The sequence below is a fragment of the Cygnus atratus genome, chromosome 13 (genome assembly GCF_013377495.2).
Source record: "Cygnus atratus isolate AKBS03 ecotype Queensland, Australia chromosome 13, CAtr_DNAZoo_HiC_assembly, whole genome shotgun sequence".
Taxonomy (NCBI): domain Eukaryota; kingdom Metazoa; phylum Chordata; class Aves; order Anseriformes; family Anatidae; genus Cygnus; species Cygnus atratus.
Genome location: NC_066374.1, coordinates 16,598,921 through 16,620,404, shown reverse-complemented (window position 1 = coordinate 16,620,404; position 21,484 = coordinate 16,598,921). Strand labels below are relative to the sequence as shown.

Sequence of the window (21,484 nt, the reverse complement as noted above, 5' to 3'; positions counted from 1 at the left end):
TGTTCGTGCTGTGATGGCTCTGTAAGTTGAAGTTACCATCGCAGGGGAGGAGGTGTGAGGAGTGCAGGGAAGGCTCCCGGTTCTGGCTTGTTAGCAATGCCACGCTGCCACACTGGTGGTTGCGATGGTGTTGGCTGCCAAAAACCTGGTATTTTCCACTAAGGAAGGAGCAGCAGGTCTAGTTTCTGGGTGCATGTTAAAAGGTTTTACTGTATCACAAACAGTGTGCCTAATGTTGTTTGGAAACATCTGTCTTAGGGCACTGAATTGAGCTCAGGAAGGAACTTTGAGCTGACCCAGACCAGTGAAAGCTTGCCTTTTCTCTTACTTGGATTACAGGTTGTTGCTGGGCAGAATTAGCTTGAACGATCTTCGCTTCATTTGCTTCTTCTGGAATAGTACAGTCTGTCTGAGGCCAGTCACATTGCTGTCATATTGAAGTAGTAACACTTCAGCTGCTTGGTTTATTCTCATGTTACTTTTCCTGCGGAGACACCAGCAAAGTGAATGATAGGCTGTAAGATGAACTGTTTCATGCAACTTTACCCAGGAACTGTGCGAGAGCTTGTCTCAGCCCTGAAGTTTCGATGGTTTACAATTTATTAGAGAATATATGTTACCTGGTTGGACTAATCTAGATCTTTGCAACAGGAGGTGGATATTATAGTTCCCTTCTGATTTTCATGCTTAAAAGTTGTACATTCAGTGTATATTCAAGACTTAACTGTTAGTAGTGATCAAAAACAGAGCAGCAAAAATGGAATGGCATGTTAGGTGTTTGGTGTTTCCCTTTTAAACATGCCATTTTAACAGTCTGAATATTATTACCTTTCTTGCAAATCAATTACATCAGCTAAAATTTAACATGACAGCAGGTAGATAGATCTACAATGTGTAATTCAGCAGTGGATTTGGTTCTTTAGACTACTGCGTTAATAACTTCGTCACTGATTTTAAGTCTGAGAAATAACGTGTATTCAAATTAATGACAGGTATGTGGAGGACAAGTTTAAAATGTATTAGATAAGTTGTAGGTGTAGCTTTCCTGGAAGACCTTAAAAACTACTCCTCTCTATGTATCACTGTAATAAAATACTAAATTACTCCTCTCCTTATATAGTTGTAATGATTCGCGTTGGAAGTAAGAATTAGAATGAAATCGGAATTTGATTTTTATAAGAAAAAATATATTATTGCATATGATTACTTCTAAAAGTGTGTATCAAATACACTTTCAGTCGTAAGATTTTGGATCCCAAACAACTAAGAGGGAGGCATTTTTAGGAATATAACTTAAACAGAAAGTCACGACAGTTTATATACTGGAATCCTCAATATACACAGGTATCACAAGATTTCAGAACTGGGTTTCAAGGTGCAATGACTACTGTACAGTAAGAAAATGCATCTTCCTTTTTTCTTTTGCTTTTGTTCTATTGAATCACATAAATAGGAGTCAGAAATATGGGAGAAGGAAGATGATGAGTTGGCTTTCTGATAAATCCAACACCAGAAAATACATTTTTGGTTTATCCCCAGCATCTCCTGATCAGTATGGTGAAGACACCGTAAGATACTTCTGGAGTATTGAAGAATTCAATCTCTCTGGAACTATTTTTAGTACTTACTGGCACTCTGTATATCTTCTGAGCAACTCTTTCTGATTTATTAATCTGAAATTGCAGTATTATTTATTAACTTCCAGTGTGCAGTGAAGGGGCGTCTTGCATTTGTGTTATATTACACACTTTGCTAGTTTAAAATGGTAGTTCCACTGTTATTTTCTCGTAGTGCAAAAAGGATAAGCTTTCATGATTTGGAAAAGCACATCTTCATTTATTTCAAAAGCAAAAAACAGATGCTGTGGTAGTTATATGTCCCACATAAACTTTCTCTTCTGAGTTTTACAAAACCCTGCAGAGGGTGAAGGCCTTGAGATATGCTAACTATCATGTTCATTTTAGCAGTGTCTGCACCAGGCTTACAATCTGTAAAAAACTGTTTGTGAATGTTGGGAGAACCTAACTGTTGAGAAATCTAATCAAAAAGGAAGAAAAGATCTCTATTATATTAGGTTATTTGTCATTCTATTACATTTTGCCCACATTAATTGTAAATTTTCTGCATTGAGATTGTGTTTTTTAATGTCAAAGTTCATAACGCAGTGATAACAGACATGAAAGTATGGACTCTGCATGTGAAAGAATGTCGTCGTGATGAAAATCCAGAGAAGATATTATTTTATTAAGTTATTTTCTTAGTGTTTCTGGATTTCAGAAGAGAGGTGTGTGTGTGAGATATTCATGCCATTCAGACAAAAATTTCTCTCAACATTTTGTCCTAAAAGTGTTAACATAAAAGGAAGATACAGTGGTTTTACTCGCAGTTGAACTTCAGTTTAAATGGGCCTCAGATCAAGTAAGATACTCTTGCTAAGTAACTTCCCGGTAAAAGGTTAGGATATGGGTTTGAAGATGCCATCTGTTTAAAGAAATCATAGTTTTTCTTAGCTGAAATATTTTTTAGGGTGGATAAGAGGGAACAAAATAATTTAATGAACATTAGTTTGAAAACATTTGTACTTTTTAACAAGTCAACCTATCAGAGGGTTTTTTTTGTTGTTTTTGGTTTTTTTTCCTCCATTTGTCATGAGCCAAATGTGTATGCGTCCATCACCTTCAGTTCCCACTGAAATTACCAGAAGCTGAGGATCCTGGACAGTCTCTGCTTGAGGGTAAAGGAATTTTCAGAAACATCTCAGTTGTTTCTATTTTCTTTTATACAAGTGGCTGTCATTTTGAATCCCCTTCTGCCTGAGAGTACTGACACGGTTATGGAGCAGGTAGTGAATAGGAGGGCATTGGGGATTCACACTGCTCCAACACCCAGTCAGCATTCATCTGAGAGCTCTAAAATGTGGGATTAGGAGCCTAAGATACATTGCTTCGCTGTCGGAGTGAAATGAGGTGGTGATTTAGGAGCTGTTCTGAACAGCGGTTCAGAACTGTTGCCTGTTACCACCAAAAGCACAGCGATGCGTTAGAGAATTACGTGACTAAAGCAGTCATTTACGTTTATTTGAAACAGAGTGTGATAATGATAGAAAAACATGAACAGAACTCATAGGAATCTTGACCCACAAATTAAAAGTCTGTAGTTGTTCTGACAAAGAGCTAGTGTTTCAAATGTGCAAGCAACTTTGCATCTGCAGAGTTTGTGCATTGTACAATTTTCTTATCTTTGCAATTTTATTTTCTCTTTTGAGGTACTGTCACTCAGTTGACAAGGTAACCAACTGCATTAATTACACACACATAAGTAACCTTTCTGTAAACTGTGTGCTGATAGGTGTATTAACTCAGCACCCTTGAAACAAAACAGCTGTCTGACAGGCTTTAATATTCTAGAATGCATGAACACGTTAACTGTACACTGTGAAGTATTCACAGACAAAGGACCTTTATTAGAGCCTCAATACTTAGGATATTATAGCTCTGAGTGTAGTAATAGGCACCAGTTACAGGAATTTGTATCCGTTATTGCCTATCATGTAGAATATTTTGTGTTTAGGGTTTTAGCTTGGCTTTGGGAATTCACATTTTCACATTCAAAGTGTCAGCTGTGAAAGAAAATGCAAGTTTAATTTTCACCTTTTTTTAAAAATATTGTCCATTGTATAGCTGTTGTCTAGTTTTATGAATTAGAAATTGAAACTCTGCTACTATAATCTTTTCTTTGATAACGCAGCACTGTAGTTGCATACCAGTTCCATATGTCTTGACAAAAGCAGACAAGGAAGCAGAGGCTGAGACCCATCTTTTAATTTTTCAGGAGAACTGCAAAGGTTTTCTGTCTTGCTACATATGAAATAATTAGCAGTTGGCAAACAACTGCATTAATTTCTGGACTTGCTTAAAAGATTTTAGCATCCTTTGGATGCAAGACTGTGTTTCAGCCAAAGGTTTTATTCTAAAGTAATTGCTTTCAAGTAATTCAGGAATTCATTGAAATGGGAACCTGAGGTTGTGGTTGTTTTTTGGTTTTCTTTTTTTTAAAACCTTTTATGTTAGCTGTTTTTGCATGGTTATATAGCACAATATTCTTCCCCTTCCTCCCATTTTCCCTATTTGTTTGAGAAATTACTATGTTCTATCAACTTATATGTGTAAGTGTATGAGATGTTTTGGACACAACAGACCATACCACTGTAGCTGCTCTTTTTCCTATTTCTCTTGAAGATGAAGCCCACTTTCCAATTTCTGGACTGAAAGAACATTCATTGCAATGCAAATGTAGTCAACATCCCATGGATTTTGTGAAATATTGTGATAAGAGACTGTGATTGATAAGAGACTGTGATACCTCAATGTGTACAAGGCAAGTTTATGTGTAGGCTTTAGGTGCACCTTGCTACATGCAGTCCTGTCTGTAACACTTCAAGCTCTATAGATTATTATGTTAGGTGTCCATGTTTCATTGTTTATGTATTTATTAACCTACTTAAATGTTCCATTTTTTTAAAAACTCTCTCATTTTTTATTTACTTGGCAGCCCAAAACAGCTCCGAAAAGGACATTTGGATCCATTACAAATGACCAGGTAAATATACAGCAGGCAGAGTTCAACAAGTATGCCAGTTTCATTATTTTAGAGATTATTTTATGCATGAATACTCTGAAAGGATTGTTACAAAAATTGAATAAGGTAACAGAACTGGTTATAGCTCTGATAAAGAATCTTGTGATTAGGGCTCAGAGCCTCTTAAAGCTAGTCTTGGCTCTGAGATGGGCATAGCTTTGTTCTGCCTCAGATAGCTAGGTTACATTGCTTGAACTGTCTTTTTAGATTTAAAAAGTTAACGTTTTTTTTATTTCTCACTCCCATCTTGCTATAGTTATGAAGACAAAGTGACGGATTTTTTTTTATCAATTAATTTAATGGTGAAGGGTACTATATAAATCTTAATTACCTATTATACTACTTCTCAGGACACATAGCCTTCCTAGTGTGAATGAAACCTTCAGATCACTGGGATAATGTGGTGACTGAGGTATACTTCAGTCCAAATAACAATCTATCCCTATAGGAAATATTGACATCACCGATGTTTTGATGATGATAGATCAAAACTTAATCCTGAAGGTTTTCCTTCACGTTTCTCTCAGGCTTTTTAACTCTCAATTTTTTGCTCATGCAGGAAAGAATTAGATATTTGTAATCTTCAAAATTTGTTTCCTGAATGTTTCATCATTTTGAGGACTGTTTAGAGTGGAAGAATTCTCTCTTAGAAAATGCAGTTGTTAAAATGCAGCATAACACCATACCTAATCTTATCCCTTAAACAACATAAAGCAGATTTGCCTAAATTAGGAAAAGGCATAATTTTCGTAACTTTCTCTTTATTTCAGTGCTTTAAAAAGATGTATAATCCTCTAATGAATAGTAAGAAATTATCTTGAATACCATCTTTTTCCATATAGAAAAATTAATCAAGTGGTAATAATTGACCTGGAAGAGCTCTTTGCATTCTTTTCTGTTTCTCCAGTAGCTCAGTGCTGGTAATGGAGAATTGAAGCTATATATTTTATATTAAGTCATATGCTATAATTAAAAATATCTTTCTCATAGTTAAAAGAAAAGCAGAAATGTGTATGCATATGTATAGCTGCGTGTATTGAAGGTCTATATGAAGTGTTTGTTGTAGTTGTGGGATCTAATGACAGAATAATCAGTGCCCATCTGTCAAGTTGTGTACAAATAAAGAAGAAAAAGATAGCTGACTTTTTTTTTTCCTTTTCTCCAGCTTCTGTTATATTTTTCTGGAAATCTATGTTAAACTATAGAATATGTAATTCATCATTTCTGAGTAGTTCTGCAATTTATTTCAACTAACTTCTAGCCAGATTGAAGATGAAGAGGAAACCCACACTTCGCCTTCTTGAAGAGATCAGTGTAGAATTACCATTCGAAAAATTAACCTAATTGGTTCAAAATGTAAATCTTACACTTTTTGTAAGAATAATCTTTTCATGTCTTCTGTTGAAGAAGCCAAAGTTGTATTTTTTTAATTGTTTCAAAATGTATTCCAGTTCACTTTAGACTGTCCCTAGTTGCAATGTAATGTTGTTACAAATGCTGTGCAAGTGGCACAGGAATGTTTGAAATGTGGATGAATTGTTCTTTTCCATGAAAGAAATGATTCCTTATGTAAGGTCAAATTCTGGCTTGGAGAAAACACATCAATGAAAGAGTACAGCCTTACACAGAATTAGACCTACAAATGCATTCATTTAATGGTGGGTAACAAGATGCAGTGAATACAAATCTTTTAACAACAATGAGAAATAAGGAAACTTGCATATTGGGAACATTTTCTTTCCCTTTGGTCTGAAGTGTCTCAAATCAGTTCAGAACACACATAATTAGCACAAGGTGAGAGACAAGCACAATAAGTGCAGAAGGAACCAGGCTAGAAGTAGTTTTTGCAAGAATGACACATACAAAGAAAATCCTAATTACTCAGCATTTTTATCAATGCTTTCTTCTCCTGTTTATCCCGTACACTCAGCTTTAATGATCTGTGTTTTAGCTCTGCCCTTATGGAAAATATGGCTGCAAAACTGCCTTTACATCCTTTCTTCTTCTGAAGGTTGAGTGATGGGAGAATAGAAAAGAGGATAATTGCGATATTCTTAATCTCTGCTCATCTGAAGACACAGCAGAGGAAGGAATCTAGCTCTAGATTCCAATTTTTGTATTAGCATACTCTGTCAACACAAGGGTTTTTAAAGGAAGCCATGTTTGTGCAATATATATAGCATTTGCTATTCCAGGGGTGTTATGTATTCAGCAATCCCCGTGAAAAGAAGTGATTATTTTCAAAGTGAATGTCATAGTTCTGTGATATTTTTTAAAATGAAAATATATCTTCTCTTCTCACTTGGATTGTAATTTTCACTACAAATAGAAAATAAATCATGATGAAGAAAGGAATAATTTTAAGGAATTTATGTATTTCTAATGAGCTGTTATGGTTTAGTTTTGTCTGAACAATCTAATGACTGAATTGTGTAGTGAGCCCCTCTTCGGTGATGTGGGTGGTGGTTTTTGCTTTTTTGCTTTGTATGCTAGGGATTTCAGATCATGTCCAGAGTTGTTCCATGAACTGTGAAATAGTCCGTTTATCTTTGTTGTTTTCCTTGAAATTGAGGATTGGATTAGATCATCCAGTGTATGCATACTACTTTGCCTTTGGACATGGTTGAACTTTGGCTACATTCCTCTTCTTAACACTCACTGGTACGGTACAGAAAGCAAATTACATCTGTCCAAGAATCCTAATTTATTTTATTTTATTTTTTTCTGTAGAAAGAGAGCAATTGGTTTAAAAAAGAAAGAAAGACAACAACAAAAAGCAATATATTGTGTGCCCCTGCCCCCAAAACAATCAAACACAAAACCCCTGTTATTCCAAATTATTGGTTTCTTCATGTGTTTGCTCTGAAGCTTTCTTAAGGCTCCTGGTCTTAAAGCATAATTGGATATTGCAAACTAGCAGTAAATACACAACTGTGTATTCCTGTATACCTCCACCCCCCATATATATGTTTCATGATGATTTCAAAACATTAATGAGATTATTCTCTGCTTAATTATACTGCTGTGCTAAAGTATATTCTTTCTGTGTCTTGTAGGGTCAAAATGTGTTTGGTCTTGATATAATTGAGACACCTGAGGGAGATAAGTGGCCTCAACTGATTGTCCAGCAGATCCTGGATAGGGAGCAGAAGGATACCTATGTGATGAAAATTAAAGTTGAAGATGGTGGAAGCCCTCCAAGATCTAGCACCGCCATCCTGCAAGTCACAGTGACTGATGTGAATGATAATCGCCCAGTCTTCAAAGAAAATGACATTGAAGTTAGTATTCCAGAAAATGCTCCAGTAGGCACCTCTGTTTCTCAGCTCCATGCCACTGATGCAGACCTGGGCTCAAATGCACAAATCCACTTCTATTTCAGCAATCAGATCTCCAGTTTGGCCAAAAGGCTGTTTGCCATTGATAATGCCACTGGTCTTATCACCATAAGAGAACCGCTAGACAGAGAGGAATCTCCTGTACACAAATTAACTGTTTTGGCAAGTGATGGCAGTTCAACTCCATCAAGAGCAACAGTGACTGTTAATGTCACAGATATTAATGACAATGTCCCATCAATAGACACAAGATACATCATCAATCCAGTGAATGGGACGGTGCTTTTGTCTGAGAAAGCTCCACTTAATACAAAAATTGCATTGATAACAGTAATGGACAAGGATGCTGATCTGAATGGAAAGGTTACTTGTTTTACAGATCATGATGTCCCTTTTAGGCTGAAGCCAGTGTTTGATAATCAGTTTCTCCTGGAAACAGCCACATTTCTAGATTATGAAGCAACACGGGAATATGCTATTAAAATAGTGGCTTCAGATTCAGGGAAACCTCCCTTAAACCAGTCTGCAATGCTCCTGATCAAAATTAAAGATGAAAATGACAATGCCCCAGTTTTTACACAGCCTATTATAGGTCTTTCCATCCCTGAAAACAATGCTCCAGGTACTCAGCTAACCAAGATAAGTGCTACAGATGCCGACAGTGGGCGCAATGCTGAGATCAGCTATATTCTGGGTTCTGATGCACCCCCCATTTTCAACCTTGACCGCCGTACAGGCATTCTGACAGCAGTCAGGAAGTTGGACAGAGAAAAGCAAGACAGATACTCCTTCACTGTACTGGCTAAGGATAATGGGATGCCACCCTTGCAGACCAATGCTACTGTGACAGTGTCAGTCCTGGACCAGAATGATAACAGCCCTGCTTTCACACATAATGAATATAATTTCTATGTGCCAGAAAACTTACCCATGTATGGCACAGTAGGGCTTATCACAGTAACAGATGCTGACGCTGGAGAAAATGCTGCGGTCACTCTCTCTATATTAAATGGTAGAGATAATTTCATTATAGATCCCCTTACTGGTGTAATAAGGCCTAACATTACCTTTGATAGGGAACAGCAGGGGTCATACACTTTTCAGGTGAAAGCTGTGGATGGAGGAAGACAGCAGCGTTCCTCAACTGCCAAAGTGACCATCAATGTTGTTGATGTAAATGACAACAGGCCTGTTTTTGTTATTCCTTCATCTAATTATTCATATGAGTTGGTTCCAACATCATCCAGTCCAGGGTCTGTAGTTACTAAAGTCTTTGCAGTTGACAATGACACAGGCATGAATGCAGAGCTCCGTTACAGCATCATAGGTGGGAACTCAAGGGGCTTGTTTACAATTGACCAATTAACAGGCAATATTACTTTGAAAGAGAAGGTAATTACATCAGATCATGGCTTGCACAGACTGGTGATAAAAGTCAATGACCTAGGACAGCCGGAGTCTCTTTATACTATAGCTCTTGTGCATTTGTTTGTGAATGAGACAGTCACCAATAGTTCCTATGTACAAGAGCTAGTGCGCAGGAATATGGAAACTCCAGTTGGCCAGAACATTGGGGATGGTGAGATAACCCCACAAACCAATGATTATGTCAAGATCATAATAGCGATTATTGCAGGAACAATGACAGTTATTCTGGTAATTTTTGTTACTGCTTTAGTACGGTGCCGCCAGACGCCCAGGCACAAAGTTGTCCAAAAAAACAAGCAGAGTGGTGAATGGGTTTCCCCAAACCAAGAGAATAGGCAGATCAAGAAGAAGAAGAAGAAGAAGAAGCGCTCTCCAAAAAGTCTCCTCCTCAACTTTGTGACTATTGAAGAATCTAAGCCTGATGATCCTGGCCATGAGCACATAAATGGCACTTTAGACATTCCTGTAGAGCTAGAAGAACAGACTATGGGAAAATATAACTGGGCCACCACACCAACCACATTTAAACCTGATAGCCCAGATTTGGCAAAGCACTACAAGTCTGCTTCTCCACAGCCTACCTTTCAAATTAAACCTGAGACTCCTGTACCCCCCAAGAAGCACCATGTCATTCAGGAACTGCCTCTAGATAACACCTTTGTGGTGGGCTGTGACTCACTCTCCAAGTGCTCATCAAGCAGCTCGGACCCTTACAGTGTTTCCGAATGCAGCTGTCAAGGAGGCTTCAAGACCCCAGGCCCCATTCACACCAGACAGGTAATGGAAATTTTAAGGTTCTCTCTTTCTCCTTCACTTCGTGCTTTTCCATTCATATAGCTCTACCTCTAAGCACTGCGTAATAACTTTCTCTGCAAGGATTATAAGTTTGAAAGGTTGTGTTTGATCCGGGCACTGAAATGTAAACAATTTGAGATCCATCAGTGTTAACGGGAAATAATTAAAGTGATTACTGGCTGTAAGGAAATGGAGCAGTGAATTATTTCACTGGTGGGTATTCCTGACTGCAGATGGCAGTATGGCACTTCCTGCATTACTACAGTACGTTGTGCAGCTCTGTGAGACAGAGGGGTTACGATACTGTCCTCTGTAGTATTGTATGCTCAAGAATTGAAGTAATCTAGGCCAGGTGGAAAGCAGTAAAGCTTTACAGGATCTGATAAGTGGTTCTTAATATTAATGGAGTCTGGAATTGCAGCCTTCATTTGGGCACAGCTTTACTTCAAGGTCCCTCAAAAGCAGGCAAGGATTTTCCTCTGAGAGCTTCAGTGCCATTTTCAGACTAGAAAAGTACTGGACTACTTAAATCTGGTAGAATGACGCAGTCAACAGGCAAAGCTAGGGGAAAATTGGAAGCATCAGTATAATTCCTCTCGCTTTTTAGCTGCTATGCTTGATAAACCAGATACTAGCTTCTCAGAAATTAAGTACAGCATAGGAAATGTCTAAAGACTCCTTAATTTAAAATTAAATTAAAATGAGGACCTACAAGACACTGTAGAAGGCTGTAAGTCACTGGAAATTGAATCTAATTTCCATCCATGTTCTGAAAAAAAAAATCATTAATAATAAAACTTTGCTGTTTGTTTGCTGCTTTTTCTTTGTGAATATCACAGAGTATTCAATGAAAATAGTTTTGTAGTCAAGTTTTAATTGGTGAAGGAATCAATCATTAAAGAAACAATATTTCTAAAGAGTTTGTTATATCATTGATAATATATTTTAATATTATTGTTTGGGAACATATCCTCAGCATGACGAAGTCTGCTAGACTTTTTGCTCCAGTTGAGGTTTTGAATTTTCTCCTGTGGGCTTTCTTTCATTACCACTACAGTGATATCGAAATGTTCTTAAAAAAACTCTTTATGCACACTACGCATCATATTACTAAAAATTACAGAACAGGTTGGTTATTTTACTTTATTCCCCTTAACAACACAGTTTTGTATGGTAGTTCATATTGCTATATGCTCTAAAACATTCATCTTTTGCTTAGCTGCATTAACTGATAAATTGAGGAAAACACACTAGAATTTCTTACTTCTAAGACAGCAGTGGAAAATGTGTAGCTTTTGAGATTGAGTATTTTGTATTAAAGGTATTTGAATGTGTTAATTTCAGTTGCGTGTTAGAAAAGCCTTTTCCTAATTTATTCATCTTGCTGAACTCTCATAACTCCGAGGAGGGTGGTGCTGTTTTCAGCATCTCTGGAGGCCTGATCCAAGTGATTTTTCAATTGAGAACAGGGACTCCAGTATAGCTCCTCTGAGCCAAAAAGGTTCTTCCATTGTCTGCTCAAAAACACTTTGTAATGCCGTAATTCTGCTAACAAAGAAGGTAAACTCATGACACTCTAGGTTTTTACTAACCTAGTTCTTCCATTTTCAGGCACTTTTAAAGTAGAATGGAAAGCAATTCTCTTCTGCAGAAGCTGGTTGGAAAAAAGTGTTTTCTTTTATCTGTACCTTAAAGGTCAATGACAGGCGTTTCCTGTCGGGGAGAGCAGGATAGAACTGTTTGCTTTGCAATGCTCGTTACCTGACAGTAGCTTATCTTTATATAGCTGTACCTGAAAATATATATGTGTATTATATATAATAGAATATATAGGTATGATGCTCAGAATATACCATAGTGATTTTGTTAAATCTACAGTTATCCTTCTTTTAGGTTTAATTTTCAATATGAAAGTGACCACATTGCTGGAGAAATTATAACTACTCTTTGGCAATGGCCCTTTATGCTAGCTAGAAAACAACATTCACCATTCAACCATAAATTGGTATTTGTATTACTTATTTAAATATAATGCAAATAATGCATTTATTTACATAAATTAGGCAAGAGAGGCCATTTGAGTTAAACCCTTTGTGTTGGACTTTGATCACAATAACAGAATTGTATTTCATGGTAAGTGAGAACAAGTATATTTCTTTAACCTCAGTGGGATTTTTTAAAAGTCACTCTTACTCCTAACCTGTTTCTGTATATTGAGGTCTGTGTAGTTTTATCTGCTGTGGAGCTATAGAAGGTGACTCAGGACAGACTAACTTAAGCGTTGTTGCTGTCAGCTAGTAAAGAAATTAAACAAACAAAAGTAATCTTCTACCACAATACTTCAGATGTCATGCTGCCCTACATCCTCCATCCTTGGAGATTACCAGGATGTTTGTGGTTAATGATGCATTTATGTTATGCACTCTCTGAATTTTCAGAAAAATGTAGGACAGCCAGGAGAATAGAATATAAGTTCAGTTAAAAAGACAAATGTGCTAGATTGAGAAATGAAAATCAGAAATATGTTTAATGTGAGAAAAAATATTTTACTTTAACAATTACTGTGATGCATCCCTTTTACAAGCTAGAAGCTCTCTGAAGGAGGAGACTAAAGAAGATTACACTCACTGTGAAGATATTTGTTTTCATTTTCTAATGGATGTTGATATTAACAGGCTTCACATCTCAACTGTTCTTAGCTTTGTCCATGCAATGCAAGCCTAAATTTCTACTCAGATATTTGAAAAACTGAGTTAAAGATAAAAATTTATGTGGTTTTGTTTCGTTTTGTTTTATAAGCTCTAAATTCTGTGAATGTCTGAATGGTATTGATTCAGGTCACTAAAAAAAAGGCAATTATTTCTTTGCTGTACTGTTAAATTTGTTGAAGTGATCTCTGAAATGACAGAAAATCATAACAATTGTACTCAAAAAACATGCAAGAGAAGATGAAAAGGTTTATATACTGAAAAAATAAAATATCTCTTCACTGGCCATGTGGGCAAATAAACATGGGAATAGCAACTGCTGAAAGTTTTATGGGGAAGGAATCAGAGACTCCTGAAGCAGCTGAGGACACATTGGATCATCGACTACAGGAAGCTCAAGAGAAAAATGTGTGGCGCTAATGGTGATACGAGGAAGAAGAGAGAAAAAGCTTCTCTGTGTAGTTGTGTGTGAGGAAGGGCAATGGAAAGAGATGTTAATATTATTTTAGTCACACAGTAGGAATTAGTGAATACTAGTGACAGTGAATTGGAACCTTCAGAATAGCATGCTTTCTTGTGGGATGCTGTATGTAGATGTAATTGTATTAAAGAAATTTTGCCATGTGATACATTGTGAAGGGGCTTCTTGTCCATTATATGTTTTTTCAAAGTAGGATATATAGCTTGTAAAATCCAGCTAACTTTCAGTGTCATCAGGTTTTCATTGTTTCAGTAGTCATCAGCCTCTTAGCAGAATGTATTTCTTTGGTAGAAAAACATACAGCACATGTACAGTTTATCTGTCTGCAAGCTTTGTAAAAGCTTAATTGCTTTTGACATTTACCTTAGTGAGAGCAGACTCTATGAACTATTCCATACTGTCACAAATCTTTTTTTTTTATTTGCATTGGAATGATGAAAAGAAAGGACAGTTTTTTTCAGTCTAGTTTTCCTGCAGTATGAAACTATTTTTTAATCTGAAAGTTTCGCTCAGGTACTTTCAACATTCAGACAATTCAAATGCCTGTCTAGGTAGGCAACAACCTGTCTAATCGAAGCTTGCTTAATTACGCTATACAGTGTTAGCTCTGGCAGCTGGGCTCTACAAAACTATGGCCACAAAGGTTCATTAAAATTTCCCATGCATCCTCCTCCTTCATGTCTCCTTCTTTTAATTAATGTGATTTCCAACATTCATTCATTTGAAAATAGTATAATGCATTTTATAGGAACAGAAAAAATCTCATAAAGTAATCACCTGCTCACTGAAGAAGGGTTCTGTGGCCTGTTTTATTGTCACCTTAAACTTTGACTCCAGGAAAAGTTTTATTTGACCTTCTGTTAATGAAGAAGCGTGACTGGTCACGAAGGCAGCAGTGGCACAACTTGGTTCGGTTTCAGTCCACCTCTCCAACTGGTAGAGCTGTAATATATCATCACGCTCCGAATCTATGATTTTGTGCTTGGTGCTCCTGCCTGCTTTGCAGTGGACCGCAGTCTGTATGTTAACATCTCCACTGCTAGCATGCTATACCATCTTTGGGAGGTTGTTAAGAGAATGAACAGGCATGCAGATTGATTTTTCTCATGTTTACTGCCGTAAATCTTCATTAATTGATTTTATTTGCTAGGATTCTGCCATGTGTGACCGTACCCATATGTATGAATGGAAATTTCAAATGGCACAGTGATTTCTGCTGAACTTGTTTGTTGGAAACTTACTGGAGATAGAAATTCTATTTCTTTTAAAACTCCATATGGAAAGTAGACCTCATTTAAAATACCTTGCCTTTTGGGGGCCTACTGTCTCACTAGCAACTGCTTAGACATGCTAATAGTTATGGTATATTTGGTCTTCTGGTTCTGATTTGAAATGTGGTGAAATGTCATTACAGTTTTCCACTTGCTATGAGAGCAGTGTGCTCAGAATGTGAGTTAAAAGAATATTGCGCTTTTCCCAAAACAAACAGCTCTGAAAACTCACCTGATATATAAATCCTTAGATGAAATATTTGTTGTTTTGGATAATAAGTGAGTTTAATCTACTATCCTGTAATCATCAGTAGGCAGTACTGATGTGTCTGATACTTGAAAAGTGTATAGGTAACACCAGTGTTTTGCACTGACAGATGCGGAGTAAGTTACGCTCCAGGAACATTTTCTTCTAAACATCAGATAAGTTTGTTGGTATAAGCCCTTCCCAGAAGCTGCTTCAAAAGTGATCACTATGATTCTGACTATTGTTATTTTCTCTTAACTTTCTGGCTGCTAATTTTGCTGGTAATTCTGATATGCTGTGATATATATATATTTCAGAAAGAAATGGAATTCACATCTGAAGAAAAAAGATTTCACTGAAGGATAAGTGAAATTTGCTGTCTCTTAAGTTAGTGAGCAGTGACTTAAATGTGCAGTATTACTGAAGCAAAATTGGTCAAGAAAATGTTTTTCTTCTGTGGAACAATTTGGAATTTTTTTTTTTTTTAATCTATGTTTTTCACTGAAAACACAAGGGAAGGGATATCTGAAAATGGTCTCCATTGCCTCTTAATAGAAAATAAAAATTGAGCAAAAATGGAAAGAAAACAAAAAAGAAATTAATGTTCTCTTTGAGGAGAAAGTGAAAGAATTTGAATATGACACTTAAGTAGAAAATAACTTGGAAAAAAACAAAGGCTTTTTTTTTTCCCCAGTAGAAGCTGTTTGACTGACTTTATACGGAAGTTGTTAGACAAAGTTCCAGCGTTACCAACTGGGTGATTGTTTGGCAAGCTAGAATGATGCTCCACTCCCTCTCCAATAACAGCTTGCCTTGGACTACTAGCAGTATAAATATGTATGATTTTTCCTGAACATTAAGCACATTTCACCTTCATGTTTCCAAGGCTGAGCTGAAGCGTTTTCTCTTTTACTCTTAGTGACCCAAGCTTTTATTTTATTTATTCATTTATTTATTTTAATGGCCTATATCTACCAACCATTGTCAACAATGAAGTCTGATTTAACTTCAGTTTAATTTTCACACTCCTTTCTTTTCCTATTTTCTCCCAGAAGGTGTTGCATTCAATGATCTGCACTTGATAGCAATTTCCTGACCAGTGAGTGACTAGTGTCTTGTTGACTGTGTTATTGGTAGTGTTTTCTTTCCTGAGAGATAATTGATCTGAATGGCTTCATTTCAGTGAATTCTGTGGACTTTAACTCTGTTGATGATAAACATGGATTAAAGATGCAAAATAACTCTTCAAATCAAAATATTTTATGCTCTTTTTAGTTCTTAGGGAATATGCTCTTAAATGAAATCTGCCAAAACTCTATAGAACCTATTTTAGGTACTGTGGTAGTCTTCTGATGTATCTGTACGCTTGATACAGCACTCGGGGTTTCAAGCTGATAAACTAAAAAGTAGAAAGAAACCTAGGGTAACGTATGTAGAAGCCGTTTCTGTGACTCCAGTTTTAGCATTTTTGTTGTGTGCATATAGAAGTGTGCAGATCTTTGTGTGTGTATGAAAACCTGTAAACACACACACACACGCACACCCCAGAGTGGTTGGTTACTTTGAAACAAAATAGTTAGGTACTTCTCAAACCATAGTGATTGACATGGTAGAAATTTGGAAGGAAACTTTACGATATATGGGGAAAAATATGCAGGAAAGGGCTTTTCTCATGCTGTTTCTCTGTTTGCCAGCTCTGAACGTCATCGCATCTGATGTTATATACTGAAGTCGTACGTGTACACAATGATGTTAAGCCAGCAAACATGAAAACAAGGAAATAGCACGAGAAAGCCCTTGTCCTGTCTCTGATTGCCGAAGAAATTTATCGTCTGATCTCCAGAGGGGTTTGGAAGTGACGATGAACTGTTCAAGCTGCCCTACTGAAAGGTATCAAGGGCAAGAATTTTTTAAAAGGAAAAGACAAAAAAATTTAGTACATTGTGCTATAGTGTTCTATAACGTAGTTTTGCTAAGAAAAAAGTAATGTGACCCATCATTCCTCACAGTTGGCAATTATGGTAAATCTATTGTTTTCTAATTTTGCTTGTAATCATCTTCTTGTCCCAGATTTTTTCCTTATTTATTTTAGTTGAAACAATTAGAAGTTTTAATTATATAAGTATATTAAAGGGAGCAATAAATTTTATTCATGCTTTAAAAAGAGAATGTAAAGTTCTTTATACTCCCTGCATTAAAAAGAAAAGCAAATGAATTGTTGTCATATATAGCACCATTACACATATTAAGAATTAAGTGGTATTTATATCTATTCCATAATATTTTTAATGATAATATTGCTGCTATGGATCATAAATAGAACTGATCAAATCACTGCTTTCTCATTTTATAGGCACAATAGTAGTAGTGAAAAAGTACTTTCTGCTTTCTTGACCACCATTTTTTGTAAAAAATGATCACCTTTTAAATAACTCAAAAGTATACACTTAACTTCCTAAAATAAAATCTAATTTGCATTTTGCTTGCTGGAATCTAGATAATGCATAACAGGTGCTATACAGCTAATCGTTTCAAATACTTTTATTTTAGAAAAAGTCATAAATCCAGTGGCTTACTTTTTAGTGTGATAAAATAGGAAATAGTATACATTTGTTGGAACCTAGAACTTCTTGCACTGTTAGCCAGCACGTGGGGAAAAAAATGGCTTTTTTTTTTCTCTCCAAATTATTTCTCTATATAGTTAACCTTTTTTTTTTTTTTAATTTAAATTTGTTTTGTTATTTAGTATGGCTCATTTAACAAATATAATTTGAGTATCATTGCTTGGTTTGCAGCCTGGTTGCAAATTTTTGTATATTGCTTCACATTTTAGAAAATAATGCTTAATATGTATCATCTATAATATTTGCATTTCATACGCAATGCGAAATCTCTTAGGAAGCAAAGGAGTATAAAGAACCCTGTTTTCTGCACTTATATGAAGACATGTAATATTAGTTTGCTAGAATAAAATGAATGACACTTTTAACTGGGATGTATACAGTATGTATAACTTTCTTTTAAAGGCAAAATTATTAATGATTGATCAATTAGACTACAACATGAAATTACACCTTACTGTATGTTTGATGTAAAGATATTTATAGGCTTGTACTTAATATTCACGTTGCCTCAGTTCTTAGACTGCAGAATGTCTACCATGACTGTTGCCTATAGTATCCTCCACATTTGCTATCTGGCTCCTTCAAAAATGTGTATTTGGCTATTTGATCTGTAAAATAAATTCTATTAATACTGAAGTATGTATTGTAATTTAGCATATTGTATTGCATAATTATAGCTATGACTGTTAAAGAAAAAAATTAATTCCTATAATGAGATCATTTTCTTGAGAAGATGTTTATGTATCTGTAAGACAGTTTTGCTGTTTCTAGTTACCATATCCTTGCATCATTTACGCTTGAAATTAAACAACACATTCAGTGGTTAGACATACAGTAATGATATTTATTGACACAATACCACAACTCAGCCAGTTCTTGTGGTTTGAAACATCATTCCGGATATAGTAAAGAGTTTATTCAAGACGTATTATTGAGTGTAACTAAAGATGGGTACTGCCTATTGCTATTACGGTTGTTTGCTTAGATGCCTCTTAGTTGGGTGATGGGAAGCATGTAAAGCTATTTGTTAAGAGTAATTAACCTTTGGCCTGGTAGAGTTCTTCATTAGGAAGACAGTAGGATTTCCTGGACTTCTTTTTCTGCTTTTTCTTTCTTTATTGAATCTTTAGATTTTCGTCCTTGTAGTAGATAGGTTTGATATCCTTGATAATAGGTTTGATTTCCTTGATGAGAAAACTCATGTATGTAAAATCCATGTTTGATTAAGAAAAGCACCAAATTATTTGAATGCTTCTTTTGAGCCTTTTTTTGAGACTTTTGAGGTTTGGTTTGTTTTGATTTGAGGAATACTGATCTGAGATACTGGACAGGGTTCACCTGCATGCTAGAGGACTGCACGCCCTCTATAAGTGCCTACTTTCTTACACTAAGTATGAAGAGAACCTTTGATAAGTTGTGCTTGCCATTTCTTGAGATGAATGTTAATTGTTCATGAGAAAAATACCTCATGGGACTCTTTATTTCTTTTGTTTTTAAACTAGCTGAAGATCTATCTTTTTTCCTGGTATTTCACTGGTCAGATCATTATATTCTATAAATAAATAGTTCTAGAATAATCTAGGATGATTTTAAACTTTAGAAAAGATACATGGATGGAATAAAGGGTCATCAGGTGGTTGGATTATTGGTCCAAATCAGTAATCTCTCTTCTAGTTCTCTCATGAGTCAGCGCAGCCAAATACAATAACCCTTCAAATGCACTAAGGGAAAAAACCAGCAACCTCCTAAGTGGTTCAGTTTCATGTGTTTCTCTGTTTCCATTTCTGGTTTCTTACATCTAAATATCACTTTCTAAAAAGTGATTCTTTTACAAGACTGGAGTAAGACTAGTTCAGAGAGCTCATTTCCTTCTGATGATTAAATGCATTCATGATAGTCTCATGAAAGCCTAATGTGTACTTAGCAAATGCGTATGTGTGCTGAATATTAATTTATACACTTTTCAAGGAGGTAAAGGATAAATGGAGGCCAGTCAAAAAGATTCTATAGTTAGGTTTTTATTTTTTTTTAATGAATATTAGCAACCTGAGTCAAAGGTAGGCATATGTCAGTGTTAAAAATATTTTTTTCTCAAGTGTTTTCACCTACAGAAATAGTCTATCTGGCTGCATGGAAGTCAGAGTAAATTAAGAACAAGAGTTACTGAGTTGACCACATTTAAAACTGAAAACTATATATTTTCTTTGGAATATCAAACACACCTTCTGTGTTATTTTATTGTGGTTTAGACTGTTATTACTATGATTCACCATCATCTCAGTAAAATTCTTGAGAGATTTATCCTTTTGTTCTGTGCACATTGCCACCCTTGTCACCAGTGCAGAAAGATCTTTGTCTATAGATAGTCCTAGAGTTTGTTTTGGTTAGCTACAGTGCTATGTGTGGCTCAGCAACAAGAATAGCTCTTTATTTGTTGCCAGTTTTACACTGTAAATTACTTGCATTGCATTGCAATGCCAGCAGCCAAAGATGGCTCAGATTTGCTGTCGTGCATCCTGTGTCATATTGTCAATGCCTGGATTTCATATGGATGCGTGTCTACCAAAGCTCAGTGCCACTCTATCTCAAACACACCCTGATGTCAAGTGAGTCACTCCAAGGAAAAGCTATGGCACACAATCTGCAGGTTGCTTGAAAGCTGCCTATCGTATCAGAAAATATATTGGACTTTTTATTGGTGGTTTTTTATTGGACTAAACCACCACAGGAGGTTATCTCTATATCCTTCTGAATTTCTTTGAATAGAGCACTGCTAAAGGGCAATAGGGTGCTGTCAAAAGCAAAGCACATTTATGGTGTAAATAACTTTTTTTTTTTAACATAAACTGTAATGTTGTTTTTGTTGTTGTTATTACACACTTTCAATGATTTCCTATTCTACCATACTACAAATATTTATGGCATAGCCTGGTGTTAAGTATTATTTGTAAAATCTTTTTAACAAATCTTTTTGAGTATATATTTTTGCTTTCATATTGAACTACCAAGCACTGTTCCTTTTATGTCTTATTTATCTGTTTCTAAAATAAATTCTGTTTAAAGATTATATTTATATATGTTTTGGAGAAGCACTGTTTTTAAATACACCTTTGGTCTCTTTGCTCAGTGCATGCACACTGTCAAATCTATACATATGCCAATATTTCTTACAGTGATTGGAGTCTATAATTATTAAATTAAATTTACCACACAGGGATTACTAGTAAGCATATTCCTTAGCAGCACGTACTTTTTATTGTCATTTTCTTCAAAGAATGTGGTCTAAGCAGGACTTTCCAAGAGTCGCACATCCTCTAGCAATGTTTACATGTATGTGTGTGTTTATATATTTTGTATAGATATATATAGTCTACATATATATATCTGTGTATGTGTGTATTTTCTGTGCATGTGTATATAAAAAGAGCATGAAGGTGTATGTACACACACATATATCTCATATTCAATTAGCACAGGTTACAGGCAGCATATTTTACATAGAATAGAACTGTAGCTATATGTGTATCTCAATACCCAATATATGTCTTTTGCTGTGAAAGATAGCCAAGCTTTACACATTCCTTTGAGGTTGGTCTTCTCTTTTGGGAACGTTCTGTGTTCTGTATTCGAAAGTGACTCTTGATAAGTTGGAGGTTAGGATACAATATGATAAATACAGTTTAAATTTCTGTTCTCCGAATATTTCACTTTTCAGTTCTGATGGTACATTCCAGTACTGACGGCTGGAAAATACGTCCCTCCCTATTCTAAAATATATATTTTTTTCTTGTTGTATAGGTACTCTCTTAAATCTCACCACTGAAAATGTCATGAAAATGATGTTTCTCTATCTCCTCCAAATTGTGAGCCCCTGCAGATTTCATAAATAAACATATGTAAATCGAATCCAGTTATTTAAGTTCATATAGATGGATATTAAATAATTATGTTATC

The 21,484-nt window shown here is 35.7% G+C and overlaps 1 protein-coding gene across 2 annotated transcripts in view; it reads left to right on the top strand.

Moving 5' to 3' along the window:
* Positions 1–18,163, top strand: part of PCDH11X (protocadherin 11 X-linked) — an 85,410-nt gene extending 67,247 nt beyond the window's left edge. Inside the window, exons 3-5 of one of the 2 annotated variants that reach the window (XM_035541839.2) lie at positions 4,552–4,599; positions 7,695–10,181; positions 16,601–18,163. In XM_035541839.2, the coding sequence (XP_035397732.1) occupies positions 4,552–4,599; positions 7,695–10,181; positions 16,601–16,606 (2,541 nt within the window). In that variant the 3' untranslated portion in view covers positions 16,607–18,163. Of the gene's footprint in view, positions 1–4,551; positions 4,600–7,694; positions 10,182–12,262; positions 12,326–16,600 lie in introns of those variants that run through there. The other variant, XM_035541838.2, reaches the window with a different exon arrangement.
* Positions 18,164–21,484: the final 3,321 nt, after the last annotated feature.